This window comes from Phyllostomus hastatus, unplaced genomic scaffold (genome assembly GCF_019186645.2).
Source record: "Phyllostomus hastatus isolate PE091 unplaced genomic scaffold, TTU_PhHast_1.1 phas_scaffold_1066, whole genome shotgun sequence".
Lineage (NCBI taxonomy): Eukaryota > Metazoa > Chordata > Mammalia > Chiroptera > Phyllostomidae > Phyllostomus > Phyllostomus hastatus.
The window spans coordinates 26933708-26959299 of NW_025334004.1; the positions used below are offsets into that span (position 1 = coordinate 26933708).

The window sequence follows — 25592 nt, forward strand, 5'->3', positions numbered from 1 at the left end:
ACTAGCACCACTGCCAGCTGGGAGGCTCTGCCGCAGGGCCGGGCCCCCGTGAGCAGGGAGACTCCCCGAAGCCCCCTGGTTCTCGGTTCTCTGATTTCCTTCCTGCCCTTGTCCACACACGCAGTTCCGACGCGGCTGTCACCTCCCTCTGGCTGAAACATTGTAGCCTGCCTTTCACCAAATGCATTCATTTCATGCTACTTACCCCGCACTCCAGTTAGAATGAATTCAGCTGCAGGTGGCAGAACACCGGGCTCAGTGCTGCAACAACCAAGGTGTTTATCTAGTGTAACAAGTCGTCAAGGGAAATGTCCCGAGGTCAGCCGTGCCCAGCCCAGCGTGCCAGCGCTCCATCCTCAGACTTGCCCCTCACAGTGGCCTCAGCTCCCCAACCTGCTGGTGGGCCAGAGGAAGGGCTGGCGGCTCATTTTTCTCTCTTTCAACAAGGCAGCCGGTTCTCCCCCGGAGTCCCCCTAACACACCTCTGCTTGTGTATCAGGGGCTGGGGCAGGGCCACCGGCCCTCGCCTAGCCCCGCCCTTGCCCAGGGGAAATGGGTGTTTCTGTTGGCCTCCACCCGTCACAGCCCATCCCTGAGGCGAGGAAGGGGACTCACCTGGAACAGGAGTAAGGAAGCAAGAAGGGGCAAGTGGCTGCCACTTGACACCCGGAGCCCCTCACTAATGCCAGGAAGGCCCTGGGGCCCAGCGTGGTTTCGTCCCTCATCCAAGGACACATGCGACTTTGCAGAAGGCCCAGGAAGCTCCCACCACTTCCCCACGTGCCTTCTCAACTGACTGTGGCCAACTCTAAGCCCCCAAAGGGCAGGAGCGCCGTCCCCAGGCCTCTCGGAGCTTGGCGGGAGGCGCAGTGTGGACAAAGTCCACGCTATTACAGAGGAGAGCCCCCAGCGGGGCCAGACGCCCCTCACCCGCATCCATGCCCCACAGCTGAGGGGCCAAAGCCCTCCCTGCCGCTCGAAAGAGCTTGGCAGGCATGTCAGCGGGAACCCAGAGCCTGACAAACGGCATCTCTGTAGCGGCCTGGACAGCCGCCAAGCTGCCTCGTTCCCCAGGGCTGACCTCATGTTTCTGAAGAGCCTCCAGAAGCCTGAGGCCTGTGTGTTGCCTCCCCTGCTTCAGTGCTGCCGCCAGCAAAGGAAATGGCCCAGGCTGGGGGCCACTCGGAGAGGCGGGGGGGGGGGACACAGAGCCCCCGCAGCCCGCCTCAGCCCCCACCTCTGCCCTGCCCGAGCCTCCCGCCTGCGCCCGCAGGCCCGCCGCTGAGCAGCAACGCCCTCTCACCTCTGAGATGAGGCCCGTCCAGATCGCATCTCCTGCCTCCGCCAATCCAAGGGTGGCCTTCGCAGACACTGTCACACTCGGGCTATTCCTGCCTGTTTCGTTTCAGACCTCTGGAAAGGGAACAAAAGGCAGACTTCATTGGAGGTGCTAAGGACATCTCTGGAGTCGGCCCCACCACCTCAAAGAGAGCTAGAGAGCTCGTGGCCAGGCTGCAGCCTGTGCTGGGAGACAAAAGCAACCACCCAGTTAACCCAGAGCTGAACCAGGCACCCACCCCAGCCTTCCCGTGGCCACCCGGTGCCCCGAGGCCAGCGTGTGCCGGAAAACAAAAGCCCTCGTGCACGTTGGGCTCCACTCCCAGATGTCCTCTCCAGTCGAAGACCTACTGGCATATGACAATGGCCAAGGCCACGGCACACAAGTTGAGCAGCACGGAGCCGCCAGACCTCGGGACACGGGAGCTCCCTTCCACTTGGCAGGGCACCTTCTGGAGATCATCGCTACCCACCCGCCCTGCAGCTCTGAATCAAGGCATTTGTTCTGAAAGGTGTCCACTCCCCTTGTAAAGCCCCAGGCTGACGGCATGTAGAAAGGAGAGGGGCCTCACCTTCGGCCATCCTCTCTTTGGGCCGCCCAAGGGGTCAGACACAGCAGCTGGTGGTTTTAAACTCTCCTTGCAGAAGTCGTCCTCAGAAGAGCGGCTCCCACCCCTCAGCGCGTGCAAGGTCTGCATGCCTTGAGCATAAGTATGCAGGCTGCAGGGCTGCACGACGAGAGTGGAATTTTCCATTTATAGAATAATAACCTTCACACCCCTCCGGGGGCCTCCTTCTCGTGGTAAGAGCTCAGAGTTGTGTCAGCAAACCTGCCACGCTTCTGCAGGAGCCCCACGCCGTACGGGCTCTTTTGTTTATTTTTGGTGGGAGAAGGAGAGGAAATACAGGAATGACTTTTTCACTGGGGTGCCAACACAAACTTGAAAAAGGAACCGGGTTGGCAAGTGGAGGGCATGACTGCCTGGTTTTGGGACTAAAACCGAGCTTTAGGGAGGAGGAAGTGAGGAAGAGACCAGGAAAACAAACCTGCGACCCCTCACAGGAACAGGTGGCCAGAAGGGGCATCATGTTACCGCCTCAAGTCCTTCCCCAGGCCTGCCTATCGCCTGGCCCCTGGACAGCCCCTGAGGGCAGTGGCCCAAGCCAAAGGTATGGCCCCTTCTTCTAGTGCCCCCTGTGTTCTACACTTGCATTCTGCTGATGCACACGTGCACTCCTGGTGTGAAATACCTTTGGGTCCACGGTACAGCAGGAAGGCCACCAAGCCAGGCGTGACAGGACCCAGTTCTTGCTAGTGCATTCACCGCGTGACCTAAAAGAAGTCCTTTTCCCTGAGAGGAGGGGAGTGAGACTGATCTGACTAACCCCAGAGACCCCGTCCACTGTTGACATGCTGACTCACTGTCATTCTGACGGGAACTGGTGGCAGCAGAGGTCCTGGGCGTCCTCCCCTGGGCCATTGTTCTCAAGCCACTGGGCACAGCCACCTGCCTGATGAGGGCTGCCAGCCCCTTGTTTCAACAGCCACGGGGGAGGGCAAGCCCCGCCCCACCAGCCCGGCCACCAAAAGAGACGTGTTCCCAGCCCCACAGAATCCTACAAAGGCCCCTTCCCAGGACCCTTCCATGAAAACACAAAACAGTGTTGCCCCTTCTCCCAGGAAGGGCATGACCCCTGCACACCCTCCTAATCAAAAATCCTATTTCTTCCATTGTTTTTACAAACATGTTGTATTCGTTTCAAAGTATGAAGTTGTGGTGCTAAATATGCTTTGCTTTTCATATGGCACCTACAACCCAGATCTCGAAACAGAGCCTGTCCCCACCGCCCGCCTGGCAGAGAGGGTGGGGCAGAGCTGCTCTCTCTCTCTCTCTCTCTCTCTCTCTCTCTCTCTCTCTCTCTCTCACACACACACACACACACACACACACATACACACACACACACACAATCCTAGGGCTGGCTGGAAGGTGTTCTGGCTCACTTCCTACCTCTCTGTAAGTCACCAGTTAAATGGCACCCAGGCTCTGAACACTCGTTGGGAGGCTGCTATAGGAAGTGCTCCGTCCCTCCACTACTCACTAAGGCTAGAATCCTAATCTGTGTGAACCTCAGAGGTTTGGGCGAGGATTTCATCCAGTTGAAATCTCTCCAAAGTGCTGTGCAAAACGTTAAGTTACTTGATTGTTGGGTGGCTCTGACTCCGAAACTGCATCCTTAGATCACGCCCAGTTCCACCTCCCCACAGCTTTTCTTGTTGATGCTGGTGAGGAGGTGGGAGGCGAGAAGGAGCTTCTGGCCTGGGGATTAGAGGCTGGAAGGGGGTGCGTGGACCTTGGGTCATTTCCCCATCGCCATACCTATCCCGTCCTGGGCGAGTTGACTTAGCACTAGGCCAAGGGCGCCGGACGCCTAGTTACCTGTTGAAACCCCGGTCTGTCACCTGTTCAAGCCCAGGACGCAGAGCTCAGGGGAAGGCGGCTTCCAGCAGACGCCCATCCCCGGCTCTCCTCTCCTCTACTTACCCCTCCAGGCCGCGCTGCGCGGGCAGGGCACGCCCCTCCCCGGGTTTCACCAATCAGCGTCCGGAGCGGCACCCGTGGCGCAGGGGGTTTCTGGTCGGCAGCCAATTGGCGCCGGGGCTCGTGGCGGCGCCGCGGCCGCCCCCTCCCAGAATGAAAGCCACCCCGCAGCTGGGGAGGCTGGCGCGGCGCGCTGGGAGCGGGAGCCTCGCGGTCCGGAGCGGAGCGCGTGCCCGCCTCCGCTCCGCCTCCGTCCGGGGCGCGGGCGAGGTGGCCGGGGCGGGGGAGAGCAGGGGGCAGGGCCGCGGCGGCGGCGAGGCCGGGGGGCGGGGAGGAACGGGGCCTGATAAAAGGCGGCCAGGCGGCCCCACCCCCGCGGCAGGCCAGCGGGCAAGCTCCGCGCGTCCCTTCCGTCCGGCCCGCGCCGGCGGCGGGGAGGCGGCCCGCGCGGCCCGCAGCCCGCTCATGGAGGCTTTCCCCTGGGCGCCCCCCTCGCCCCGCCGCGGCCCCCCGCCCATGGCGCTCGTGCCCAGCGCCCGCTACGTGAGCGCCCAGGGCCAAGCGCACCCGCAGCCCTTCAGCTCGTGGAACGACTATCTGGGGCTCGCCACGCTCATCACCAAGGCGGTGGACGGCGAGCGGCGTTTCGGCTGTGCCCGCGGAGAAGACAGAGACGGCGGCGGCTCTCCGCCCTCCTCTTCCTCCTCGTCCTGCTGCTCCCCTCACGCCGGGCCCGCGGCGCTGAGGCCTGTGCTGGGGCCGCGGGACTACGAAGAGGACGACGACGACGAGGACGACAGTGACGAGCCGGGGTGCCGGGCCCGCTGCCTGGGGAGCGCGCTGGAGCTGTGCGCAGGCCCCGCTGAGGCCGCGCTGCTGGAGGAGCGCTTCGCCGAGCTGAGCCCGTTCGCGGGTCGCGCCGCCGCGGTGCTGCTGGGCTGCGCGCCCGCCGCCGCAGCCGCCGGCGAGGTGACGCCGCGCGAGGAGCGAGCCCCGGCGTGGGCGGCCGAGCCCCGGCTGCACGCAGCCCCCGGGGCGGCAGCTGCCCGGCTCCTCAAGCCCGAGCTGCAGGTGTGCGTGTTTTGCCGGAACAACAAGGAGGCGGTGGCGCTCTACACCACCCACATCCTGAAGGGACCCGACGGGCGGGTGCTGTGCCCCGTGCTGCGCCGCTACACGTGTCCCCTGTGCGGCGCCAGCGGCGACAACGCGCACACCATCAAGTACTGCCCGCTCTCCAAAGTGCCGCCGCCGCCGCCGCCCACCGCCCGGCCGCCCCCGCGCGGCGCCAGGGACTCGCTGCCCGGCAAGAAGCTGCGCTGAGCCCAGCCTGCCGCCACCTGCCGCCACCGGGGTCGCCGCCTGCCGGCTCTCATTCTTGCTCTGCGCGCCATCTCTTCCTCGCTGTTGGGAAGGCGTGGAGCTCGGCGGTTGCTTCAACTTGGGATGTCGTTCTGATTTTTTTTTTTGTTTTTCAAAGAAAACAGGCCGTTCGGAGTACTGCGGTTGAGTGAAGACGCTAAAATCTTGATTTGTCTCTAGTTTCTAGTTTTTGTGCGCATCCGGACAGTGAAGTCTGTGTGTAGTCCACTAACTGAAATATGGCAACTTAGAGGCGCTGTTTCTTTACTGTACACGTCGACCTATTTTAGATGCGCGTCCATATGAAATGGTCTCAATCAAATCTTGGATGTTTAATTTTACTAATGGAGGCACTTTACTAGGTCTAGAATATTTTTTTAAAAAGCCTCTTAATTGAACTTAAAACTGATGGTTTTATGGAATGTTGGCAAAATGACTTTTATTGTTTGAAACATTTTTTAGTTGTCCTTGATCAGTTACTGTAATTCCAGGTGAAGCAAGCCAGCCCCTGGTAGCGTCCGTTCTGAGAAGTGAAGAATTGGTATACTTTCCAGTATTAACTGGAGGAGGTATTCCCTCCTTGTGGCTTGTTTCTGTCCTAGCTGGAGGTATAAAAATGCACAGTCTGTAGCAGATAGAATACAATTTATTCTTAGGTACCAGATCTTTCATTACTGAACTAGCAACTAGCATTTTCCACCCTGAAAAATTGTGCCGTTATAATCGTATTGTGTACACACTTGGAAATGGTGCTGTTTAAAAAAAGTGACTTGTGTATTTATACAGTAACAGTATATGATTTCATTAATCTTGCCTATAACTTTGCTATTGGCTTTTTGTCTTTGTGCCCACCCCCATTTCCAGTTCTTTAAAAACGCTGAGATACTAAGATCAAGAGGGGGAGAACTGACCCTGAATCACTCAATTTCAGGGTTCCTGAGTAGTGGAAAACTCACTCCAGCTGCTGCCTCTCAAGCTAAGTGGAAGATGAAACCCTTTGCACTCTGGAAGGTTAATGTAGTAAATACCTGTGTTCAAGAAGGTTCCACTCTGGGCTGTCTGGCTTTAGGGTGTCCAACCTTTTGGTGCCTCTGGGCCACATGGTAAATACATTGCAACAGGTAACTCACAAAACTCCGTATTTTAAGTAAATTTACAACTGTGTGTTGGGCCGCATTCATAGCCATTCTCGGCCACATGTGGCCCTTGGGCTGTGGGTTGAACACTCTTGATTGAATGGTCCTCAAACCAGAATAAGCCGTAATTATGGACCTGGGGGTTGGAGACAAGGAACAAAACCTATGTTCCCATTCTCACTGGAAGACCCCAGTGTTTCTGGAACCCTACGTTATACATAAATGAGGTTACACCTGCTTCTTAGGCAAAGGTTTTTAACCACACTACTCTGCCATCATTTTTAAATCCCCCAAGTTGGATACCACACCATCACAGGCAGCTTATCAAGACAGGCAAAAAATGGAAATAAAGATGAATTCACCTGAAATACAAAATGCCTATCTGAAAATATCAGCAGGAGATAGTTAATCTAAGTATATAAAGATTCCAGTAGGAGAATTTAAGAGATCAGATGGCTTTCCTATTGAAGAGCTCACACCCTCCACAACAAAGTGGCTTGAACACTACTTGGAAGGTGTACTGGAGGCTGGAGTAAATACCCTTGGGTAGGCTCGCGAGCCTTTCTGTTAGAGGAAGGTGCGTCACAAGGGCGAGGGATGCGGGACATGCACACTGTTTCTTGGCCAGAAGGAAAAATCCACTCCCGCCAGTCTTGCCCTAGGTGGAAGGACTTCAAGACTGACTGGGCCTCAACTCAAGTAGCTTAATAAAGCCACAGAATCCCTTGTGTGGCTAGAAAGTATACCAGCGTGAGTTGGTTGTGCTTAATGGGGTACTTTTCAGGTGAACAGGAACTCACCTTACCCCTCCTTCTGCTGTTCCTGACCTTTTCAGGAGTCACTATAAACAGATCAGTGCAGTCTTCAGGCCAGGAGGAGGAGGCAGGCAGTTTCTTTGCATTGCTAACAGGAGCCAAATGACAGGCACTGTTGTTTCCAGGTCCCTGGTATGCAGCAAAGTCACTTGGTGGGACGTGCCTGATGAGGAACACACTGAACGTGGATTTTGGTCTTGAGGTCAGGAGTGTTGGGAAGGGTATCCAGAAGACCCTCAACCAGTTTGGCAATCATTATTTTAATCCATTCAAAACACAACCCATATTATTGCCCCCACCCTGAAATTTGCCTTCTCCAGCTAACATTAAAATACTGAGATATAGAAAGAGGGTATTACTACCATTAATTTTGTAGAGCTGTCTTATTAAAAAGTATAGTAACCACACTCACGTATTGGGTTGGCTTTAAAGTCCATTATGTCTTTTATGTGAAATAAGACATTTTTCATTTTGACCAATACCTTTATTGACTTGGATATTTTCAGTATATGGGCTATCTCCAGCTATTGATTTCTAGTGGGTAGAGGCCAAGGTGCTGCTACACATCTTCCAACGCATAAGACAGCCCCACAGCAAAGAATTACTTGACCAAAATGTCAATACCAAGAAACTTTGCACACTGGTTTTAACGTGTTCAATCTGTCCGGTTATCATTTCCGTACGCTGCACAAATCTTTTTTTATGTTCCAGTTGCATTTTTACCTTTCCTGAAATGATAAAGAATACGCCAAAGAGGCTGCACATACTCTTCCATCTTCAATATTAAAATGGCCGCACAAAATTTCACCAACATTGGTTTTTTTTCCAATGTATGCTGATAATGACAACTATCACAACAAAATCTAACAAAATTGTTTCCAATGAAGTTAAAAGACAACTAAGCACTACTAGAGCTACTGAAGCCACTGTATGGAAAAAACGAACACTTTTTGGCCAACCCATATTTAAATGTAACCTGCCAATTCTTCAGTCTAAAAATCAGTATAAAAAAAATTATTTTCAATAAGAGCATACAATAGCCCTGGATGGTGTGGCTCGGTGGATAGAGTGCAGCCTGCGAAAAGAAAGGTTGCTGGTTCTACTTCAGTCAGGGCACGTGTCTGGGTTGTGGGCCACGTCCCCAGTTGGGGGCGCTAGAGAAGCAATCAATGTTCCTTTCCCTCTCTCTCCCTCGCTTCCCCCTCTCTGAAAAATAAAATCTTAAAAAAAAAAAAAAACATGCTATACATTTAGCTAAAATCAACACAACGTATGGAACCCTTGGAAGAGCCTCACCAATTCTGGAGTCATGCATTGCCTTAACCTGCCTGTCCTCTGGAGTGACATTTCCAGTGGCTTTTTATGTCTTTGAATTTTAATTCTCCTGTGAAGTCCTTTTTGGAAGCTGCAAAATGACTAACTTTGACTACAACATTTGGCATAGATTTATTATAAGCCAAAATGACATGTTTTAAAATTACACCACAAATGTATATACTCTCGGCAAAAGGGAAATTTTAGTTGTCATTTTCTAGTCTGTTCTTAGGCCACAACATGAGAAACATACCTTCCATAGTGTCCCATATGTCAATTACCCTTAGGAGACCATCAATCAATCTACAGTCAAAATAGTAGAAAACAAAACACAGCCAGTTCTGAACATAAAAACATCTCCCCCACACAGATGCCAACTTCCTCCTGGTGGCCACTGTGGACAACTAGTGGGATTATTGTCTTTTTTTTTGGCCAATGTCTATCTCCACTCACCCTTATCCACTTGCATTAACAGTAACGGTATTCTCATTTAAAAATGCAGTAGCCACTGGGAACATGGAGACTTCTACACATTAGTCAGTAGGCTGCTTGGTCCGCTTTGACACCTGTGAGAAACTACGCGCATGTTGGGGGTGGGGGGTGGAGTTCAGGTGCAGGGGGTGTCAGCTCAGAGTAGGTTACTGCCCCAACTTCTTTTATTTGTTACAAAAAAAAAGGCCCTTTCCCCACAAGACCTTTTAAAGACTTCTACTTGTTTTGAAAAGAAAGCTAAGTATGTAAAAGGTGCTGTCTATCCTTGGTAACATCAAACAGAAAAGGCTGCATCTGATAATATTTAAGTAAAAAAGCATCAATACTCCCTCTTCTGGCCTTAGAGCTATACCAACAGGAATTCTTACCACTCAGTATCAGAAATAATGTAAGTGCCTATAGCTACTATGAAGTTGCTACTAACCGTCTCTGAATTACAACTTTTCTGATTTCAGTGGATAACCCACGCTGGTAGAACAGACGCACGCACGCACGCACGCACGCACACTCCACAATGCACACAAGCTCACAGAGACAAGAGCTCTACAGAGGAGCCGAGGGGTCCACATTAATGAAGGACATCGTCTTGGGGACACATCCTATCCACGTTTGCTTGACAGTGCACTTAGGTTGTCTCTGACACTAAAAACTAAGACATTTACTGGTGCAGGTAAAAGTCAAGTGAAAAACAAACTGAATATGCAAATTCACCATTATAAACAAAACACTTTAAATATAATCACAAATCAACACAGAAACAAATTCTGTAAGTATTTTATTTATCATTAAAGAAAAAACACAGCAGCAAGTTCTGTGTTGGCTTCAATGAGACCAAAGTTAATCTTGAGCATAGCCATTACACTCCAAAATTGAAGTCAACACAGTCGTTACTACAAATTACTTGGTGAAAGAATCTATCCTGAAATGAAATTAAGAAAAAGAATTTAAACAATTCCTCCAAACCACACTTATAAATATTGTCTTATTTAAAATGCTTGAAAGGCTGAATTCTCCATTAATGGAAAAGCAGTTTGCTATTGGCAACAGAAAAAAGAAAACTCAGCAAAGGTTTACCAAATACTTTAAAATTTAAAAGCTATAACTCTTGGATTCACACGTGAGCAGTACTCTTGCCATTACAACAACTGCAGATTGCTTTATACTCACCTTCTCTCAAGTAAAATCTACAGAAAATCCCACTGCATCCAATGTTTGTGAAGTTTCCTGCACTCAGAGTGAATCTAAACGTTGTATATTTAGTTGGTACCCCAAACACCTAGAGGCATGTCTCAGCTGCTAATGGTGTGACAATTACTTTAGCCCCTTGCTTTAGTCTTGAAATACATTTTCTATAATAGAACCTTACCTCATTCCAAATTAATATATTTCAAAAATCAAAAAAAAAAAAAAAAGTATCAGTTCTATACCAAGATACGGGTATTACTCAATACCTGAAGGGTTCACATTTTAAATTTATTTTTTATTTTTCCTTTTTTGTAAACAAGTGATTGATGAAATAATGCAACACCTTAAATTCCAGAAAATGGCATGGTTTTCCAACCTTCTGTGGAAACGGCGCATGATCGATCTATTATATAGGATTAGTACAAGTTCATGCTTTGTGTTACGGTGAGACAACATTAACGAATCCAATTTAGATTGGTTGAAGCACAAGTATAGTAATCCTCGGATGTGATCAAACCTATGTAAGACAGGAGTATGAGTCTGTCGTTCTGAGACTTAACGTCGCACTGTAGTCCATCCATCTTCATCAGTCTCATTCTTAGTACGACGAAGAGATTCCCTATCTTTCTCAGCTCTCCACGAGGCCTTCTCCTTCTCCCCTTCTCTTTCCCGGTCTCTTTCTCGGTCTCGGTCTCTTTCTCGGTCTCTGGAAAGAGCTGGCGGAGGCACACGACGAGGGGTATCCCGCTCTTCTGGCCGGTCATCTTTCCTGTCATCAGAACGTCTCCAGGAACTTGCTAAAAAGTTAAAGGAAAGAGAATTAGTTTGTACTATCCTCTACTGGCTGAAACTAAACAGAACTTCAGCAAAAGGAATGCCTCAAATTACTCAGAAATCCTGTGCTGAAAAGATCAATACAGAATTAGCATTAAAAACCAATAAAAGCTAAATATATTATAATCATTTTGATACATTTTCTTAACAAAACCTTGAAAACATGCAGACTTAGAGATACACTTGAAATTTGCAAACAAGAAATCACTAGCCTGGGAAGTGTCTTAATTGTTTTACTGGTTTAGCTAAAAAAGTTCATTTGGTTTTTTTTCCCGTAAGATGACTCTAGTAGTGCTTAGATGTCTTTAACCTCATTTGAAACAATTTGGTTAGGTTGTACTGTGACAGTAACTTATCAAGATTGGTGAATTATTGTGTAGCCATTTTAATACTGAAGATGAAATATCATTCTTCACTATTTCAAGAAAGGTAAAAACACAACTGAAACAAACACACAAAAAAAGATGTGTGCAGTGTATGGAGAAGGTGCTGTGACTGTACATGTCAAAAGTGCTTTGTGAAGTATCATGCCGGCGACTTCTCGCTGGACAATGCTCCGTAGGCAGGGAGACCAGGTGAAGTTCAGTGACCCAACCGAGAAATTAGCTGAGAACAATCGGCCTTATACCATGCGGTAGACAGCCGACATACTCAAAATATCCAAATCAATATAGTTATCGATGAAAATATGAAAAATGTGCTATTTTATGGAAAAAAACCGTACGAATGTTTTGGCCAAACCAGTAATTCTACAAAGACTCCAACAAAGTGATAATAACATGGCTGAGTTTTAAGGATTTTAAATTAAAAAAGTTTCTGGCTCAGAAATACCCTTACAATGCAGTTGTACTAATAAAGTATTAGAAGCTTGTAAGACGGTTATTTAAGGGCAATGGTCATTTTAAATATTAAAAGTATTTTTTACTAAAGTTTCAACTGTCACAATTTCAGAGAAAGAATATTTATACTTTGTCCTAATCTATGACCTTACTTTTTAAAAAGTGATAAACTGTTTCCTCATTTACATAAACTCTTTATATATATTTTGCTTAGTAACCAATTTAATTAGTGTACTACTCTATTGGGTTGGCCAAAAAAGTTCATTTGTTTTCCGTACAATGGCTTATTATTAAAATTAATTAATTTTGGTGTAGCCATTTTAATACTGAAGATGGAAGAAGATATGCAACACTTACACTGTATGCTCTACTATTTCAAGAAAGGTAAAAACGCCACTGAAACGCAAAAAGATCTGTGCAGCGTATGGAGACAGTGCTGAGACCGATCAAACGCGTCAGAAGCGGTCTGCGAAGCTTCGTGCTGCAGGTGTCTCTCTGGAAGATGCTCACGGTCGGGCGGACCAGCTGAAGTTCACAGAGGTCAAACCGAGACACTGAGAACAATCAGTGTTCTACCACGCGGGAGACAGCGGACATACTCAAAATATCCAAACCAATAGTTACTGGTGAAAATGAAAAGTGTGTCATGAGCGACCACTGAGTAATTTTAGGAGAGCTGTGAATTCTAAGTCAAACAGCACTGGCACATTTCTGGTGTTCACATACATTTATGAGATGATTAAAACCCAGAATCCCCCAGAAGTCACGGGTCTCCGGCAGTTCAGCCGCCGTACAGATAACCTACCTTCTTCACGCTCTGATCTGAGAGGAGGCCCCCTGCGGTCTCGGTCGTCCCGTCTTTCTCTTAGGTCACGGCGATCATCTCTCTCCCGTCGGCGGTCATCTCTGTCCCTGTCGTCGCGGCGACCTGAATCTCTCCAGCTCGAGGATTCCTCAGCGGGTCCTCTTCTCCTGTCACCTTCGTCCCTGCGGGCATTCACAATGGTATGTTAGGTTCTGGTGTTAGACTACGTGGGTAATGGTAAGTAAACTTATCATAGTACACCGTGGTGCCCAGAGAGTTTAGGAATGGAATAGCAGGGATCAAGTTCAAACTCATCCCTTACTCTCGGTCTCATGCCTCAGGCACGGAGGTCAGTAAGAACACCTGGGTGTGTGCTATCCAACACAGCAGCCACTACCCACACGTGGCTCCTTAAATCTAACTAAATGAAGTCAAGACACTCCCTCAGTAACACTCACCGTATTCCAAATGGTCAACAGCCAAATATGACTGTTGGCTACCATCACGGACATTACAGCTACACGATATTTTCAGCCCTGCAGAAAACTCTATTTAACAGTGATGGTCTAGATTTATTGGTACAAAGCCACTTTGGCCAAAAGAAGTAGAAATTATCACTAATAAAAGTAAAGCAGCTGTCTGAAACCTAGAAAATTTTATTAACAAATGTCACCCAATAAGTTCAATTTAAAAAGAAGAAAAGGGGCTTTTAATGATGTCAGGGCGGTAAGACGGACTGACCGAAGCCACAGGGGAAAAGCCATGGGCTGACGAAGACGACCAGCCCTTGCTCCACCGCCAAAGAGCGGCCTGAACTGCAGAGAGGCGCACAGCTCCTGCTTTCCTTCTCACACTTGGTCAAGAAGGAACATTCAATTAGATGACCTCTAAAATTCTCTAAAAATAAAAAAGCTATGATTGTAATAGATACATTTAGGCAGGGGAAGAATGAGGAGCTCCATCTCTCAAAAGCAGCTGGGAACGCACGAGAGTGTGCAAGATGATCCTAACGAGAACCCCACAGACAGTTTCAAGGAGAGCATCAAACCTAGGCCGTCTGAAACGGTCCTCCCGGTCTCCGTCTCTCTCTCTGTCCCTTTCTCTCTCAGGGTCCTTGCCGCTCTCGTCTCGATCTTGACTCTCTCGCTCTCTTTCTTTTTCTCTATCCCATTCACGATCTTCTGATGGTCTTGATTCTCGAGGTGGACCCCAACTCTCTTCTCTGGCCTTTTCTTTCTCTCTCCATCCACCTGTTTTTATAAAAAAATACAAAAAATTTTTCTACTCAAGAAATACAGATTGGCAACAATGAATAGAGGTATTCTAAGTACTAATTTAAGACACTCCAACTTCATTAAAAAAGAAAAAAACTAAAGCCATTTACTTCATTTCACAAAACCCCCAGCTCCTATTTATATGACCACCCATCCCATTTTTCTAACACACAGGAACGTGACATAAGAAACTTACATAAGCCTGGGTCGAATAACCTGTATGCAGATATTCTGAGTGTAAAAAATCTGTTTTGATGATAAACAACTTACTTACGCAGAGAACTTAAAGGGTGAAGGGTAGAAGCCAGATCTCTGAGACAGAACTCCAATTATATTCTCATTTATATCTCGCAACATTTTCAAAACCTTTGTAACCAAAACCACCCTTTTATTTCATATTCCTGTCCTCCATTTACCACCCACACAATCAGGAAACAAGACTAAATCCTTTGACCCTGCCCAATACCTCATACTTACCCATGGAATGCCCAAATCTAGGAACATTTTATTTCCATGTGCACACAAAGAGGCCAAGGGGATTAGAGATTTCAATGAAAACATAGTACAGTTGTAAGGCTAAACACTATTATCCCTGTTAGCACTCAATTACTAGGTGCCATAGCACTATTCCGAACTGATATATTACACCTCATTCAATCCTATCCATAGCTCTGAGTTAAGGAGATTTCGTACTTGCTAGTCTGCCTATATGCTAACGTTTATCTGTACTCCCAAAAGTAAATTGGAGAACTTTTACGGTCACTTGCAGACATGTGCAAAGTGGCAAAATATTTCAGTTGACTGTCAAGTACAATACATTCTTAGCTGAGGCTGAGTAAGGCAATGCACTGTCTTCTTGCTACGTCTCTCATACTTTAAGTAAGCGTCCTTTTGAAGGTCTAGTTACTGCCACATTTTTGCCTTTTTGTGCTTTCAGTTGGCAATTTCACTGTTTAAAAGGGCCTCCGAGCATTGGGCTGAAGTGTTTTATAGTGTTCCCAAGCACAAGAAGGCAATGGGTGGAAGAAAATACAGAGGTTAGGTAAGTTTCATTCAGAAATAAATTACAGAGCTTTGGCCATGTTTTCAATGTTAATGAGTCAATAATATATATTAAATAAGATATCTCTAAATAGAAATATAAGAAACAAGTTATGTATTGACTGGTTAACAAAACTGCTGTAAGCAGAAGGCTCACAGGAACCTAACCTTGTATTTTCCCTAGGAGCAAATGGTTCAGTATTAACCGAGACTTTATAAAACCCAACACTCATGAATTAATGATACTGCTATCCTCATTTTACATGAGGCACAGAAAGGTTAAGTGGTTTGCCCAGAGTCACACAACTAGACAGCAGATGAAGTGAGACCAGAAGAGAAGAGACGGGAGTATGCAACAGAAACCACGAAGGGAATAAACAAATGGGACCTCATCAAAATAAAAAGCTTCTGCAGGGCTAAAGAAAACAGTATTAAAATAAAAAGAGAACCAACAGTATGGGAAAACATATTTGCCAGTGATACCCAGACAAGGGTTTAATCTCTAAAATATATAAAGAACTTACATGACTCCACTAAGACAAGCAACCCAATTAAAAAATGGGCAAAAGACTTGAACAGACACTTCTCCAAGGAGGACATACAGAGAATCCAGAGACACATGAAAAGATGTTCAATATTGATAGCTATCAGAGAGATGCAAATTAAAACCACAATGAGATACCACTTCACACCGGTCAGAATGGCCATCATAAACAAAGCAACAAACAACAAGTGTTGGAGAGGTTGTGGAGAAAAGGGGTCCCTAGTGCACTGTTGGTGGGACTGCAGACTGGTACATCCACTATGGAAAGCAGTATGGAACTTTCTCAGAAAACTAAAAATGGGTCTGCCTTTGACCCTGCGATTCCACCGCTGAAACTATATCCTAAGAACTCTGAAACACCAATCCAAAAGAACCTATTCACTCCGATGTTCATAGCAGCACAATTTACAATAGCCAAGTGCTGGAAGCAACCAAGATGCCCATCAGTAAATGAATGGATCAAAAAACTGGTACATTTACACAATGGAATTCTATGCAACAGAGAGAAAGAAGGAGCTCCTACCCTTCGCAACAGTGTGGATGGGGCTGGAAAGCATTATGCTGAGTGAAACAAGCCAGGCAGTGAAAGACAAAGACCATATGATCTCACCTTTAACAGGAACCTAAACAACAAAACAAACAAATAGGCAAAATATAACCAAAGACACTGAAATAGGGGACAGACTGACAGTGACCAGAGGGGAGAGAAGAAGAAATATTTCAGGGGAGAATGGGAAGGGTTTACAGGAACAAATGTAAAGGACACATGGACAAAAACTAGGGGGGAGGGTGGTAATGGGAGGGAAGTGGGGAGGGATGAGTGGGTGGGCTGGAACGGGAGTAAAGGACAGAAAGATGTACTTGGACAATGATTAAAATAAAATCAAAAAAAGAAAAAAGAAAAAGAAACCACGAAGGGGAAAGACAAGGAAACTGCTCGCCTACATCCACGTTTAGAACAGACTACACTGGCTACTGCACGAAGACTAGACTCGAGGGTGAGAGCCGCAGAGACAGTACCAGCCTGCCTTCAAAGAGAGAACGAGAGGCCCAGAGCCAACTACATGCAGGGGGAACAGAAGTGGGTGGGGTTCAGGAACACTGACAAGAGAGAACTAAACTAAATGAAGACTTCACTTGAAGAACAGAGAGCAAAGCACTCCCAGATTTGCAGCTTACACAGCTAGATGGAAAGTGGTGTCTGTGATGAGAATTAGGTGCTCGTGTGTGTGTGTGTGTGTGTGTGTGTGTGTGTGTGTGTGTGTACACGCACGCATTCAGGCACACTTTTGACCTATTGAGTCTGAACTGCCAGTGACGCTTCCAGGTGGAGACGTGCTGTGTACAGTGTGCGCTTGGAAACACCAGGTCTGAAGGCAGGAAAGAAGTCATCTGGGGACTACAATCAAGTTCACAGACTTGTACACAACTGCTCAAGAACAGTAAAGCATGAGAAGATGATCAGGCCTAAGACTGACGAGGAAATGAGCTCCTGCCGTGAGTATAACCCCATGGCTGGCAAGTGTATTTTGCTCTTTGTTACTTATTCCGAGGAGGCTGGTCCAGGACAGAACCTGAAGGTCAGACAGTGAAGGTATGGACACAGAAGAAGGGCCCTGAAAGCAGTAAAAAAGCAAAAGGAAAACAAAGCAGAAAAAAGGGCAAAGTCACTCTGTGTTGGTGTGTGGGATATTGAAGGTAAGTGGGCTTTGACCTAAGTCACTGCACAGACATTCAAGAAAAAAGAAAAGATCAGTTTATCTAGAAACTAATAGGAATATGGACCAACTTGTCATATATCCATTAAAATTTCTTTTTTTTTCCATTGAAAAATAACCTTTTATTTAAAAAAATCAAAATATAGTCATTTGAGCCCTGACTGGTGTGGCATGGTTGGTTGGCTGGCAGCCTGCAGAGCAAAAGGTCGCTGGGTTAGATTCCAGTCGGAGCACATGCCAGGGCCACGCAGATCTGACCCCAGCCAGGGTGCAACCAACTGACCCTTCTCTCCTTTCTCCTTCTCCCGCCCTCCCCCCCTCCCTAAACCTGAGCGAACAAAACAGAAACGGACTCAGACAGTGCAGGCTGACAGCTGGGGCGGGTGAGGCAGTGTTGGAGGGATCGACGGAAAATGTGCAGAACTGACAGACACAGACAACAGTGTGGTGACTGCGGGGAGGCAGGGGTGTTGGAAGTGGAATAGGGTACGGGGGATAAATGGTAATGAATAAAAATGCAATAAAAATTAAATTATAAATAAATAAATCCTTAACATAATTTTACCTGGCTTGACAAATGGTCTCCAGAGACCAGGTCTTGAGTCCTCGCCCCTTCTGCCGGGAAGCCGATCATCATCCGTCCGTCTTGAGATCCGGTCATCGTCCATGTTTCTCCAAGGACCCCTGTCATCATCTGCATTGCGCCTCGGAATCCTATCGTCGTCGGCATTCCTCCAAGTTCCTCGATCTTCATCCAGCCCACGCCTGGGACCCCGGTCCTCATCCATGCCTCGCCTGGGACCCCGGTCCTCATCAGCATTACGCCAGGACGACCGCTCATCATCGGCACCGCCTCGCCGCAGTCCCCGGTCCTCATCCATCCCTCGTCTTGGTCCTCTGTCTTCGTCGGCTGTCCTCCAGCTTCCTCGGTCTTCATCCAGTCCTCGTCTATGGGGTCTGTCATCATCCGCATGGCGCCAGCTGCCCCTGTCTTCATCGCCAATTCGTCTGAGAGGCCTGTCGTCATCGCCAACTCGTCTGAGAGGCCTGTCGTCATCGCCAACTCGTCTCAGAGGCCTGTCGTCATCGCCAACTCGTCTCAGAGGCCTATCATCATCGCCAATTCGTCTCAGAGGCCTGTCATCATCGCCAACTCGTCTGGGAGGCCTGTCATCATCGCCAATTCGTCTCAGAGGCCTGTCGTCATCGCCAACTCGTCTCAGAGGCCTGTCGTCATCGCCAGCTCGTCTGAGAGGCCTGTCCTCATCGGCATTACGCCAAGAGGGCCGGTCATCGTCTGTCCCACGGCGAGAGAAGCGATCTTCGTCAGGACCACGCCTGGGGCCTCTGTCGTCGTCCACGCCACGCCTGGGAACCCGGTCGTCATCTGGTCTTTGGGAAGACTCTCTCTCCTCATCCTCCCCCAGCCGCCGCGGGCGGTCTTCGTCTCTCTTATGAGGCCTCTCCTCGTCCCGCCCTTCTCCGCGTCTCCACTCCCTGCAGAGCAACACACCAAACATCTTGCAAGTTTCTTTAAAAAGCACATAGTCCTTTTGAGAGTTTCACTTATTTTCAAAAATCACTTCAGTGTAAACTCATTAATCCTCCTCCTAAAAACAGTATGTGCTCCTAATAAAAACAAATAAATACTAAATTCAAAATACTACAGCAACAAATAATAAAATAAGCAGACAACTGCTTTTTTAAAAAGGGTATCTGAACTTTTCCAGGAGTCCCTTGGCAATTTCATTTTAAAGGATGGTTTGAAAAAATAGTCGTTATAAAACTGCTCATTCTTACTCTAACTTGAATACAGTTCCAAAACTCATTTATCAAGATGATTATGAGTCAGTAATTACAGCAGCGCTGAAGGAAACTACAAGGAACATTTCAGTAACAGACATGCACACAATTCTTCACAGCTCTGCTTCCCCCCTCCTACAAAATAAACCAGACTGGAACACCACCACCACGGCACTGCCGCAACCTGTGATCGGCGGGCGCCACTTTCCCGAACCGCACTCACTTCTCTGGCAGGCCTCTTCTCCACTCGGAGTCCACCTCGGGGCCCTTCCTCCACGTGCCTTCTGAGTCTCTGTCTCCCCAGCGAGAGTCCTACATTGACGAAGTAAGACGCACCAAAATTGGCAACAATTACAACTACTGGTATTATCATTCAAACACTTTTGTACTTATGTTAAGCAATCTCAAGTCTTTAAATGTAAGTAAGTTTTAAAACTGTCTCTCTTTTAACCTGAAATGAGATGGGCAGGACAGTGAAACTGGTATTTTCATGTACTGTGTGGTTTTATAAATGGTAAAACGCCACTTAAAAGCAAGCTGGCAGCATCCCCCTGGAATCATTAAAATGCCTACAGATTTTCTCTGACCTGGCAATTCCCTTTTAAGATTATGTGAAAAAAGCTGAGTGTCCCAAAACGTGCATCCTCACAGTGCCTACTAAACAGAGGTGGAGCAAGTGAAACGTCTAAGAGGGGATGGTGAGAGTAAGAGCATTAACCTACTCAAAATACCATGCATGCTCAATACAAACTACGGAAAGGGCATGGGAGATGCTCAACATCCTTAAGGTGGAAGTGTAAATGCGGTGCGACTTTTGCAAGGGGAGATGCACACCATTTTAATCACAAACACCTCTGACATAGCCTGACTGCTCCTACAAACACAACCCACGGCCACGATCAGAAAAGAACAACACAAAACAAGCTCTCGGGATGGGGTGGAAGGACTAAAATAAAAACCTAATTAAACCAAGAATAACTGCGATCCCTGGCAGGTGAATATGAGGATCTCAATTTAAAATTGAAAAGGAGTCTCGGCAACAGAAACCTCCAAAAACTAGAATGGCCAAATAAATCCGCTGCCGTCACAGCTACTGACCAGGGTCAGGGTGGTCTGGGGCGTTCTCCGAGACACCCCCAAGGGAGCGCTGTGGGAGAGAGCAGGGCCTCAACTGTCAGTGTCACTCATGGTCGCTCCAAGGGAAGGAGTGTCCACACCCACAAGACCAAGTTTCTCCTTCCCTTCATACTCACCTGCAAATTAAACTCAAAGGATTCAAACTATGAGGTTTTAGGACAAATATGAGAATCTCAAAAGACTTTTTTAGGTGGCCATGAGAGCCATTAAACAAACAAAAAGAATTCTAAAACTTTAACGTGGTCACCAAACCTTTAAATTCACTTGACAGATCAAACAGCAGAACAGGCTCTGTTGATAAACATGTAAGTTAAACAGGAATCTCAGAAAACCAGTTACAAAAGGCCGAAGAGTTGAAAAAAGTCAAACATCAGAAAGGATAAAGAACTTTGAGAGACCAGAGTGGAGAAAAGGAGAACCCCCCCCCCCGGCCCCCGAGAAAAGGAACCCCCACCCTCTCTGAGCTGAGTGAACTGCGCCCTGTGCCCGGAAGGACACGTGCGCCACGCAGGGCCGCACGCAGAGACCACACAGCTCGGTGCCCCAACACAGCCCTCAGCTCCCTTCACACTGAAGACGGGGAACATTCTACAAGCTTCCCAGACACATAAAACAGCGCCTCCCAAGACTGCCCACCCCCCACCCCCGCGTGCACGAGCACAGCGCGCTCGGGCCCCCACGTCTCTGAGGGGGGAGGGTTCTGAACCAGCCCGAACCGCCGCACCGCTGTTCAGCTGTGAGATAAAAACAAGACCTCGTTTGAGACACACACAAAAGCGTTCTGGAAAAACAGTAAGAAGATAAAATACACAACAAAATGTTAGCTGCAAAAGGGAAAAGGTGATACAGTGTAAATGTACTCGAAACTAAATCAAGTTCGCAAGGATGACTATAATGAATACTTAAAGACAGAACATGTTTTAATGCCCTGGAGGCAAAAATATACAGCTGATTGCAATAAAACATGAATAAAAGTATGCTCAGAATTTTGTTTTGTTCTGAAGAGACAGAAGAGTTCCCCAAATCTATGGACTGTTAAGTTTACATAGATTTTGGAAAACATTAATGGTCCTCACTAAAAGAGTAAAGAAAATAAAGTTCTGAAGTCTGGCTTGAAGAAAAGAAGGAATGGCAGGGACAGGGAAGCAAACAAAAAGGTCCGAACCACATGTTAGAAATAAAACAAGTGTAACTGTTACCATGCTAAATTGAAGAGAAAAAACTCCAATTAAAAGAGAAGGTGAAGGGGGGGCAGGGGGCACAACACAGAAACAAAAGGATGAACACAGATGTGCAAAAACTAGAAGAAACTAAGTCACAAACCCAAACCCACCATCGTGGGTAAGCTACCTCACCTTCTTCAGAGGGGGGACTTCCCCTAAACCAACGAGATGAAGCAAATTAAATCAAATCAAGTAACACGACTGCTCTGGCTTCACGCGCACACACAGAACTTTCTGCCCAGCCAGAAGTACTCCTAAAACATGACCATGTTTTAAGACACAAAGGAAAAAATGTGTTAAATTCTAAAAATTAGAAACCATGCAGGCCACAATCACCGTTAACAAGAAAGTGAAAACTGAATTAGCAATGGGAGTAACCAAACTGACGACCTATCCAGGATATATAACACTGAAATCAAAAACCACGCACGTAACCTACTAAGGGTTCCTCCAATGAAGACGAGGGCTTGGTAAAGGCAGGGTATAAAACAAGGAGTGGAGAAAAGGCAGGCGAGAAATCCTCCAGCTGCTTAGCTCTTAACCTTAAAAATAAGCAGTATTTTGTTTAAGAGGCAGCCTGAGCACATCCCGGGGAGAACAAAGAACATACAGGTAGATGTTCCAGACACATGATAAAGCATAAAACTAGCTCAGTCTGGCTGAAGTATAGATAACTAAGAAGAAAATGGTACAGATGAAGCTCATGAAGAACAGTAAACATGAAAGGCTTGCCTGCCAAGACACGTTCCAAACCTTTTGTTCTATGTAATGAGTGCCAACCAAAGAAAGGTTTGAAACCCAAGAGCAGGTGTAATGACCAAATACGCACTACGAAAAATCAAGCAGGTCACAATGTAGAGGGAGGTCTGAAGCTGGGGGAAGGTTATGACCAGGGAAAACAATAGGAAGACCAGTAAATAATGCAGACAGAAGAAAACTCTGAATTAAGTCAGGAATACAGAAACAGAAACGACACAGAGGGATTCAGACCTCTGTGATTTAAGTGGGTAACAATGCCACCAGTCAGGAGGGAATTAAAGAGACACAAGATAGAGAGAGAGGAAATAGGTCAGTTCTGGGCATGCGTGCAAATTAAATATAACAAATAGAGCAGTGTTTAAACTGCTAGGCAATCTTGTTAAAAGGCAGGTTCTGATTCAGAAGGTTTGGTGCTGGGCCTGAGACTCTGCATTTCTAACAAGCTCCCAGGGGATGCTGAATATTGATGGTCTATCAGGCCCAACTTTGAGTGCCAAGAAATCAGAGAACTCACCTCACCCTCTTAATTCACAGCAACTCCTTCCAAGGAACACAGAACAATCCCCCTGTGATAGCACTAATGAGTTACATTTTGTCAACTATTTAGTCTCATGAGACTCAATAACCCAAAGCCTATAAAAATCTTAGCCTCACTAATGTATGATTTCCTCTCCTTAAGAACCCTCTGTCTGTGGGAAGACGAAGCCATACCAGAGACCTAAATGTAACCAGTTTAAAACACTAAGCCCAGACATCGACACAGGCGCTGACATACATGCATACGTGCATACGTCGCGCAAGAAGAGACGCGCCGAGAAGCACAAGCCACCCCAGGGGAAAACCACGTCTACACACTCACCTTCCTGGAAAGGGGGTCATCACCAAGTCTTCTCTCTTCCTCTCTGCGGCGCTCCCTTTCTTCAATTTCCAACTCCCTTTGGCGTTTTTTCCTTTCTACTTCTTCTAACTTCTTGACCCGCTCCTGATATTCTCGAAGCTCTTCCTCACGCTTTGCCCGTTCGGCACGTTCTCTCTCTTCCCGCTCTGTATGAGGGACTAGGTTAGAAAGTGTGCCTCCTACCCGCACCTTGCCCTTAGTGCTGGGTCTACTCTTCTGGTATTGAACATGCAGCATAACACAGGAATAAATGCTTTTCAATAATATAAAAATACTTACAATCAGCTAAAGGAAAGATGTTTGAGAAAGATCTTGAGATGTTTATGCCACTCATCATTAAGTTTTATAATGACTTAAGAAAATACTAGGAATCCCCTCCAACTCCTAAGCACACGCAATACCGGAAAAAGGATTATTTGTCAGACTTTGTCTGGCAAGTAATCCTAAATAAATGTTAATACTACTTACAAGAGGGGACCCCCAAAACTCGAAATTTATTTGTAAGAAATTGTGTACTCTCACATGTTTAAACTTCAGCCACCTCCCAAGTACTCTGCATGTGATGCAGTACACCTATCGAGACTTTTCTGCACTGCTCAAATCAGTTGTTGACCTCATCAATTTTGACGCTTTTTAGTGCTTCTGTCATTTTTTGTTTCACCTGTTCCACATCGGCAAAACATGTCCTATTGAGGACTTTTTCATCCAGGGAAATCAGGGTGAGATCAGGTGAATAGGGAGGGCAGGGCACAGGGGTCATGCCATTTTTGGTCAAATACTGCTGAAGACTCAGAACAGTGTGGGCGGGTGCACATGTAAGTCACCCATCATGAAATGGGCAAATGGTTCAGTCTTCAAAAAACCAAAAAAAAAAAAATCACTGAAACCAAATACAGCCTCTCACAACGCGAGCTGGTACACTGATACAGGCAGGTTCCTAGAACCCATCTCATGGGGGAAGCCTGTCCCACAAGGAGCCCGCCCTCCAGAAGGTAATTCCGAGGTTTTTTGGGGTTTTCCCTTAAAGATACAATGACACAAATTTTAAAAACAATAATTTTTAAAGGAACAGCAAAAACGTGAAATTCAGCTAGTAGGTTAAGACCTAATATCTTTAAACGCAACAAATTAGAGACAACTAAGTTAAGATCTCAGAACCTGAGAACTAGTTAGGTATAGTTAGCAAGCCAATGATCCTGACTCCTCAATTCCTTCATTTTCTACATCCAACTGCTATAGTCTGACCTCACGCCAACCTTGTGTACACCTCCAACACTGGTGCACGGTTACCTTTGCGCATCTGCTCTTCGGCCCTCCGCTGCTCCTCCTCCTCCTTCTCTCTGTAGTAGGTTATTCTGCGTTCCTCCTTACGCTGCCTCTTCCGTTCTTCCAAGCGATTGTGCCTTTCTTCTGCTAGTCGTTCTTCAAACTGCTTAAGTTTTTCCTGTAATTGGTTACCCAAAAATTTTTTTAAATATCACATTTTTTTGAAAAGCTAGAAATAACAATTAAGTTTAAACTTTACAAAAGCATTGCAGATTTCTTGGAACCATAAAAAGCAACCTTCAAGTATAAAAACCAGAATTTCCAAATGACTGAAGTTTGTCTCAACTGTAAGATTTCCAAAAATTTAAATTGTTGACAATATTGAGTTTGTCAACCGTACAAACTAAATTGAATGATTAAATTAGAACATTAAGAGTGGAACGCTTAGTTTCTTTCTGAATTAAACAGTACACAAAAGCTTGTATCGACAACCAATTTCATGCAGTCCACCCTTCACCTTCAGAAAAATAGTAACGGGTGACTGCTTAGCCTGGAAAATATTTAAGAAATTTTCTATTAAAACATTATTTGAATGATAACACTGTATTTGTTAGATCAATACAGAATGTGCCACTGTGTTTAAAAAAAGAACCCTTAAGGCGAAATGAAAGCTCCTGCGCGAGCACTGCCCTGTGCCCCAAGCACACCTCATAAACAGACTGCCGTGCTGCCTTGAGTCGCGTCACAAACGAGTCTCTGTCCTCAAGCATTCGTGACAATCGATTCTTATGTTCCAGAGCCTTTTCTCGTTCTAGCTGCATAGTTGTAATCTGCAAATACACAATACAAAGTTAAATTCCCAAAGCTTTTAGGACCTGAGTACTGATTCACCCCACATTCTGACATATCCTTGCCGAGTACAAGCAGCTCTTGTGCCCCGTCCACACTGCCAAAAAAATGGAAGGGTGGCTATTCCTTGCGCCAAGAGGCCCCCAGGAATGCGATCAAGGAGATGGGTAAGGAGTTCCAGGGCATCTGTAAATCAGTTTTTATTTTAGGCCCACAGTACCACAAATTTTTATAAAGGAAAAACTATAATATACATGTTAAGACAAACAGTAAATACAAATAATAAATACCAAAAAATGGTAATAAGCACTATGGTTTAATTATTAAAGGTATTTCTTCCTTAAAAACAACTGTAGCCCTGGCTGGTGTGTTCAGTGGGTTGAGCGCCAGCCTGTAAACCAAAGGATCACCAGTTTG

General features: G+C 46.8%; 2 protein-coding genes across 2 annotated transcripts in view; one reads left to right on the plus strand and one right to left on the minus strand.

Annotated features, from left to right (window-relative positions):
* Nucleotides 1-4263: 4263 nt before the first annotated feature.
* Nucleotides 4264-6730, plus strand: NANOS1 (nanos C2HC-type zinc finger 1). The gene has a single exon (XM_045854327.1). The coding sequence runs from the start codon at nucleotides 4347-4349 to the stop codon at nucleotides 5202-5204; it is 858 nt and encodes a 285-aa protein (XP_045710283.1). The 5' UTR covers nucleotides 4264-4346; the 3' UTR covers nucleotides 5205-6730.
* A 3028-nt stretch (nucleotides 6731-9758) lies between these two features.
* EIF3A (eukaryotic translation initiation factor 3 subunit A) overlaps nucleotides 9759-25592 on the minus strand; it is a 37141-nt gene continuing 21307 nt past the window's right edge. The window contains exons 15-22 of the mRNA XM_045854112.1: nucleotides 25034-25156; nucleotides 24351-24504; nucleotides 23022-23206; nucleotides 19267-19355; nucleotides 17806-18737; nucleotides 13712-13913; nucleotides 12664-12845; nucleotides 9759-10982 (exon numbers count right to left, since the gene is read on the minus strand). Coding sequence (XP_045710068.1) covers nucleotides 10741-10982; nucleotides 12664-12845; nucleotides 13712-13913; nucleotides 17806-18737; nucleotides 19267-19355; nucleotides 23022-23206; nucleotides 24351-24504; nucleotides 25034-25156 — 2109 coding nt within the window. The 3' untranslated portion in view covers nucleotides 9759-10740. The remainder of the gene's footprint in view (nucleotides 10983-12663; nucleotides 12846-13711; nucleotides 13914-17805; nucleotides 18738-19266; nucleotides 19356-23021; nucleotides 23207-24350; nucleotides 24505-25033; nucleotides 25157-25592) is intronic.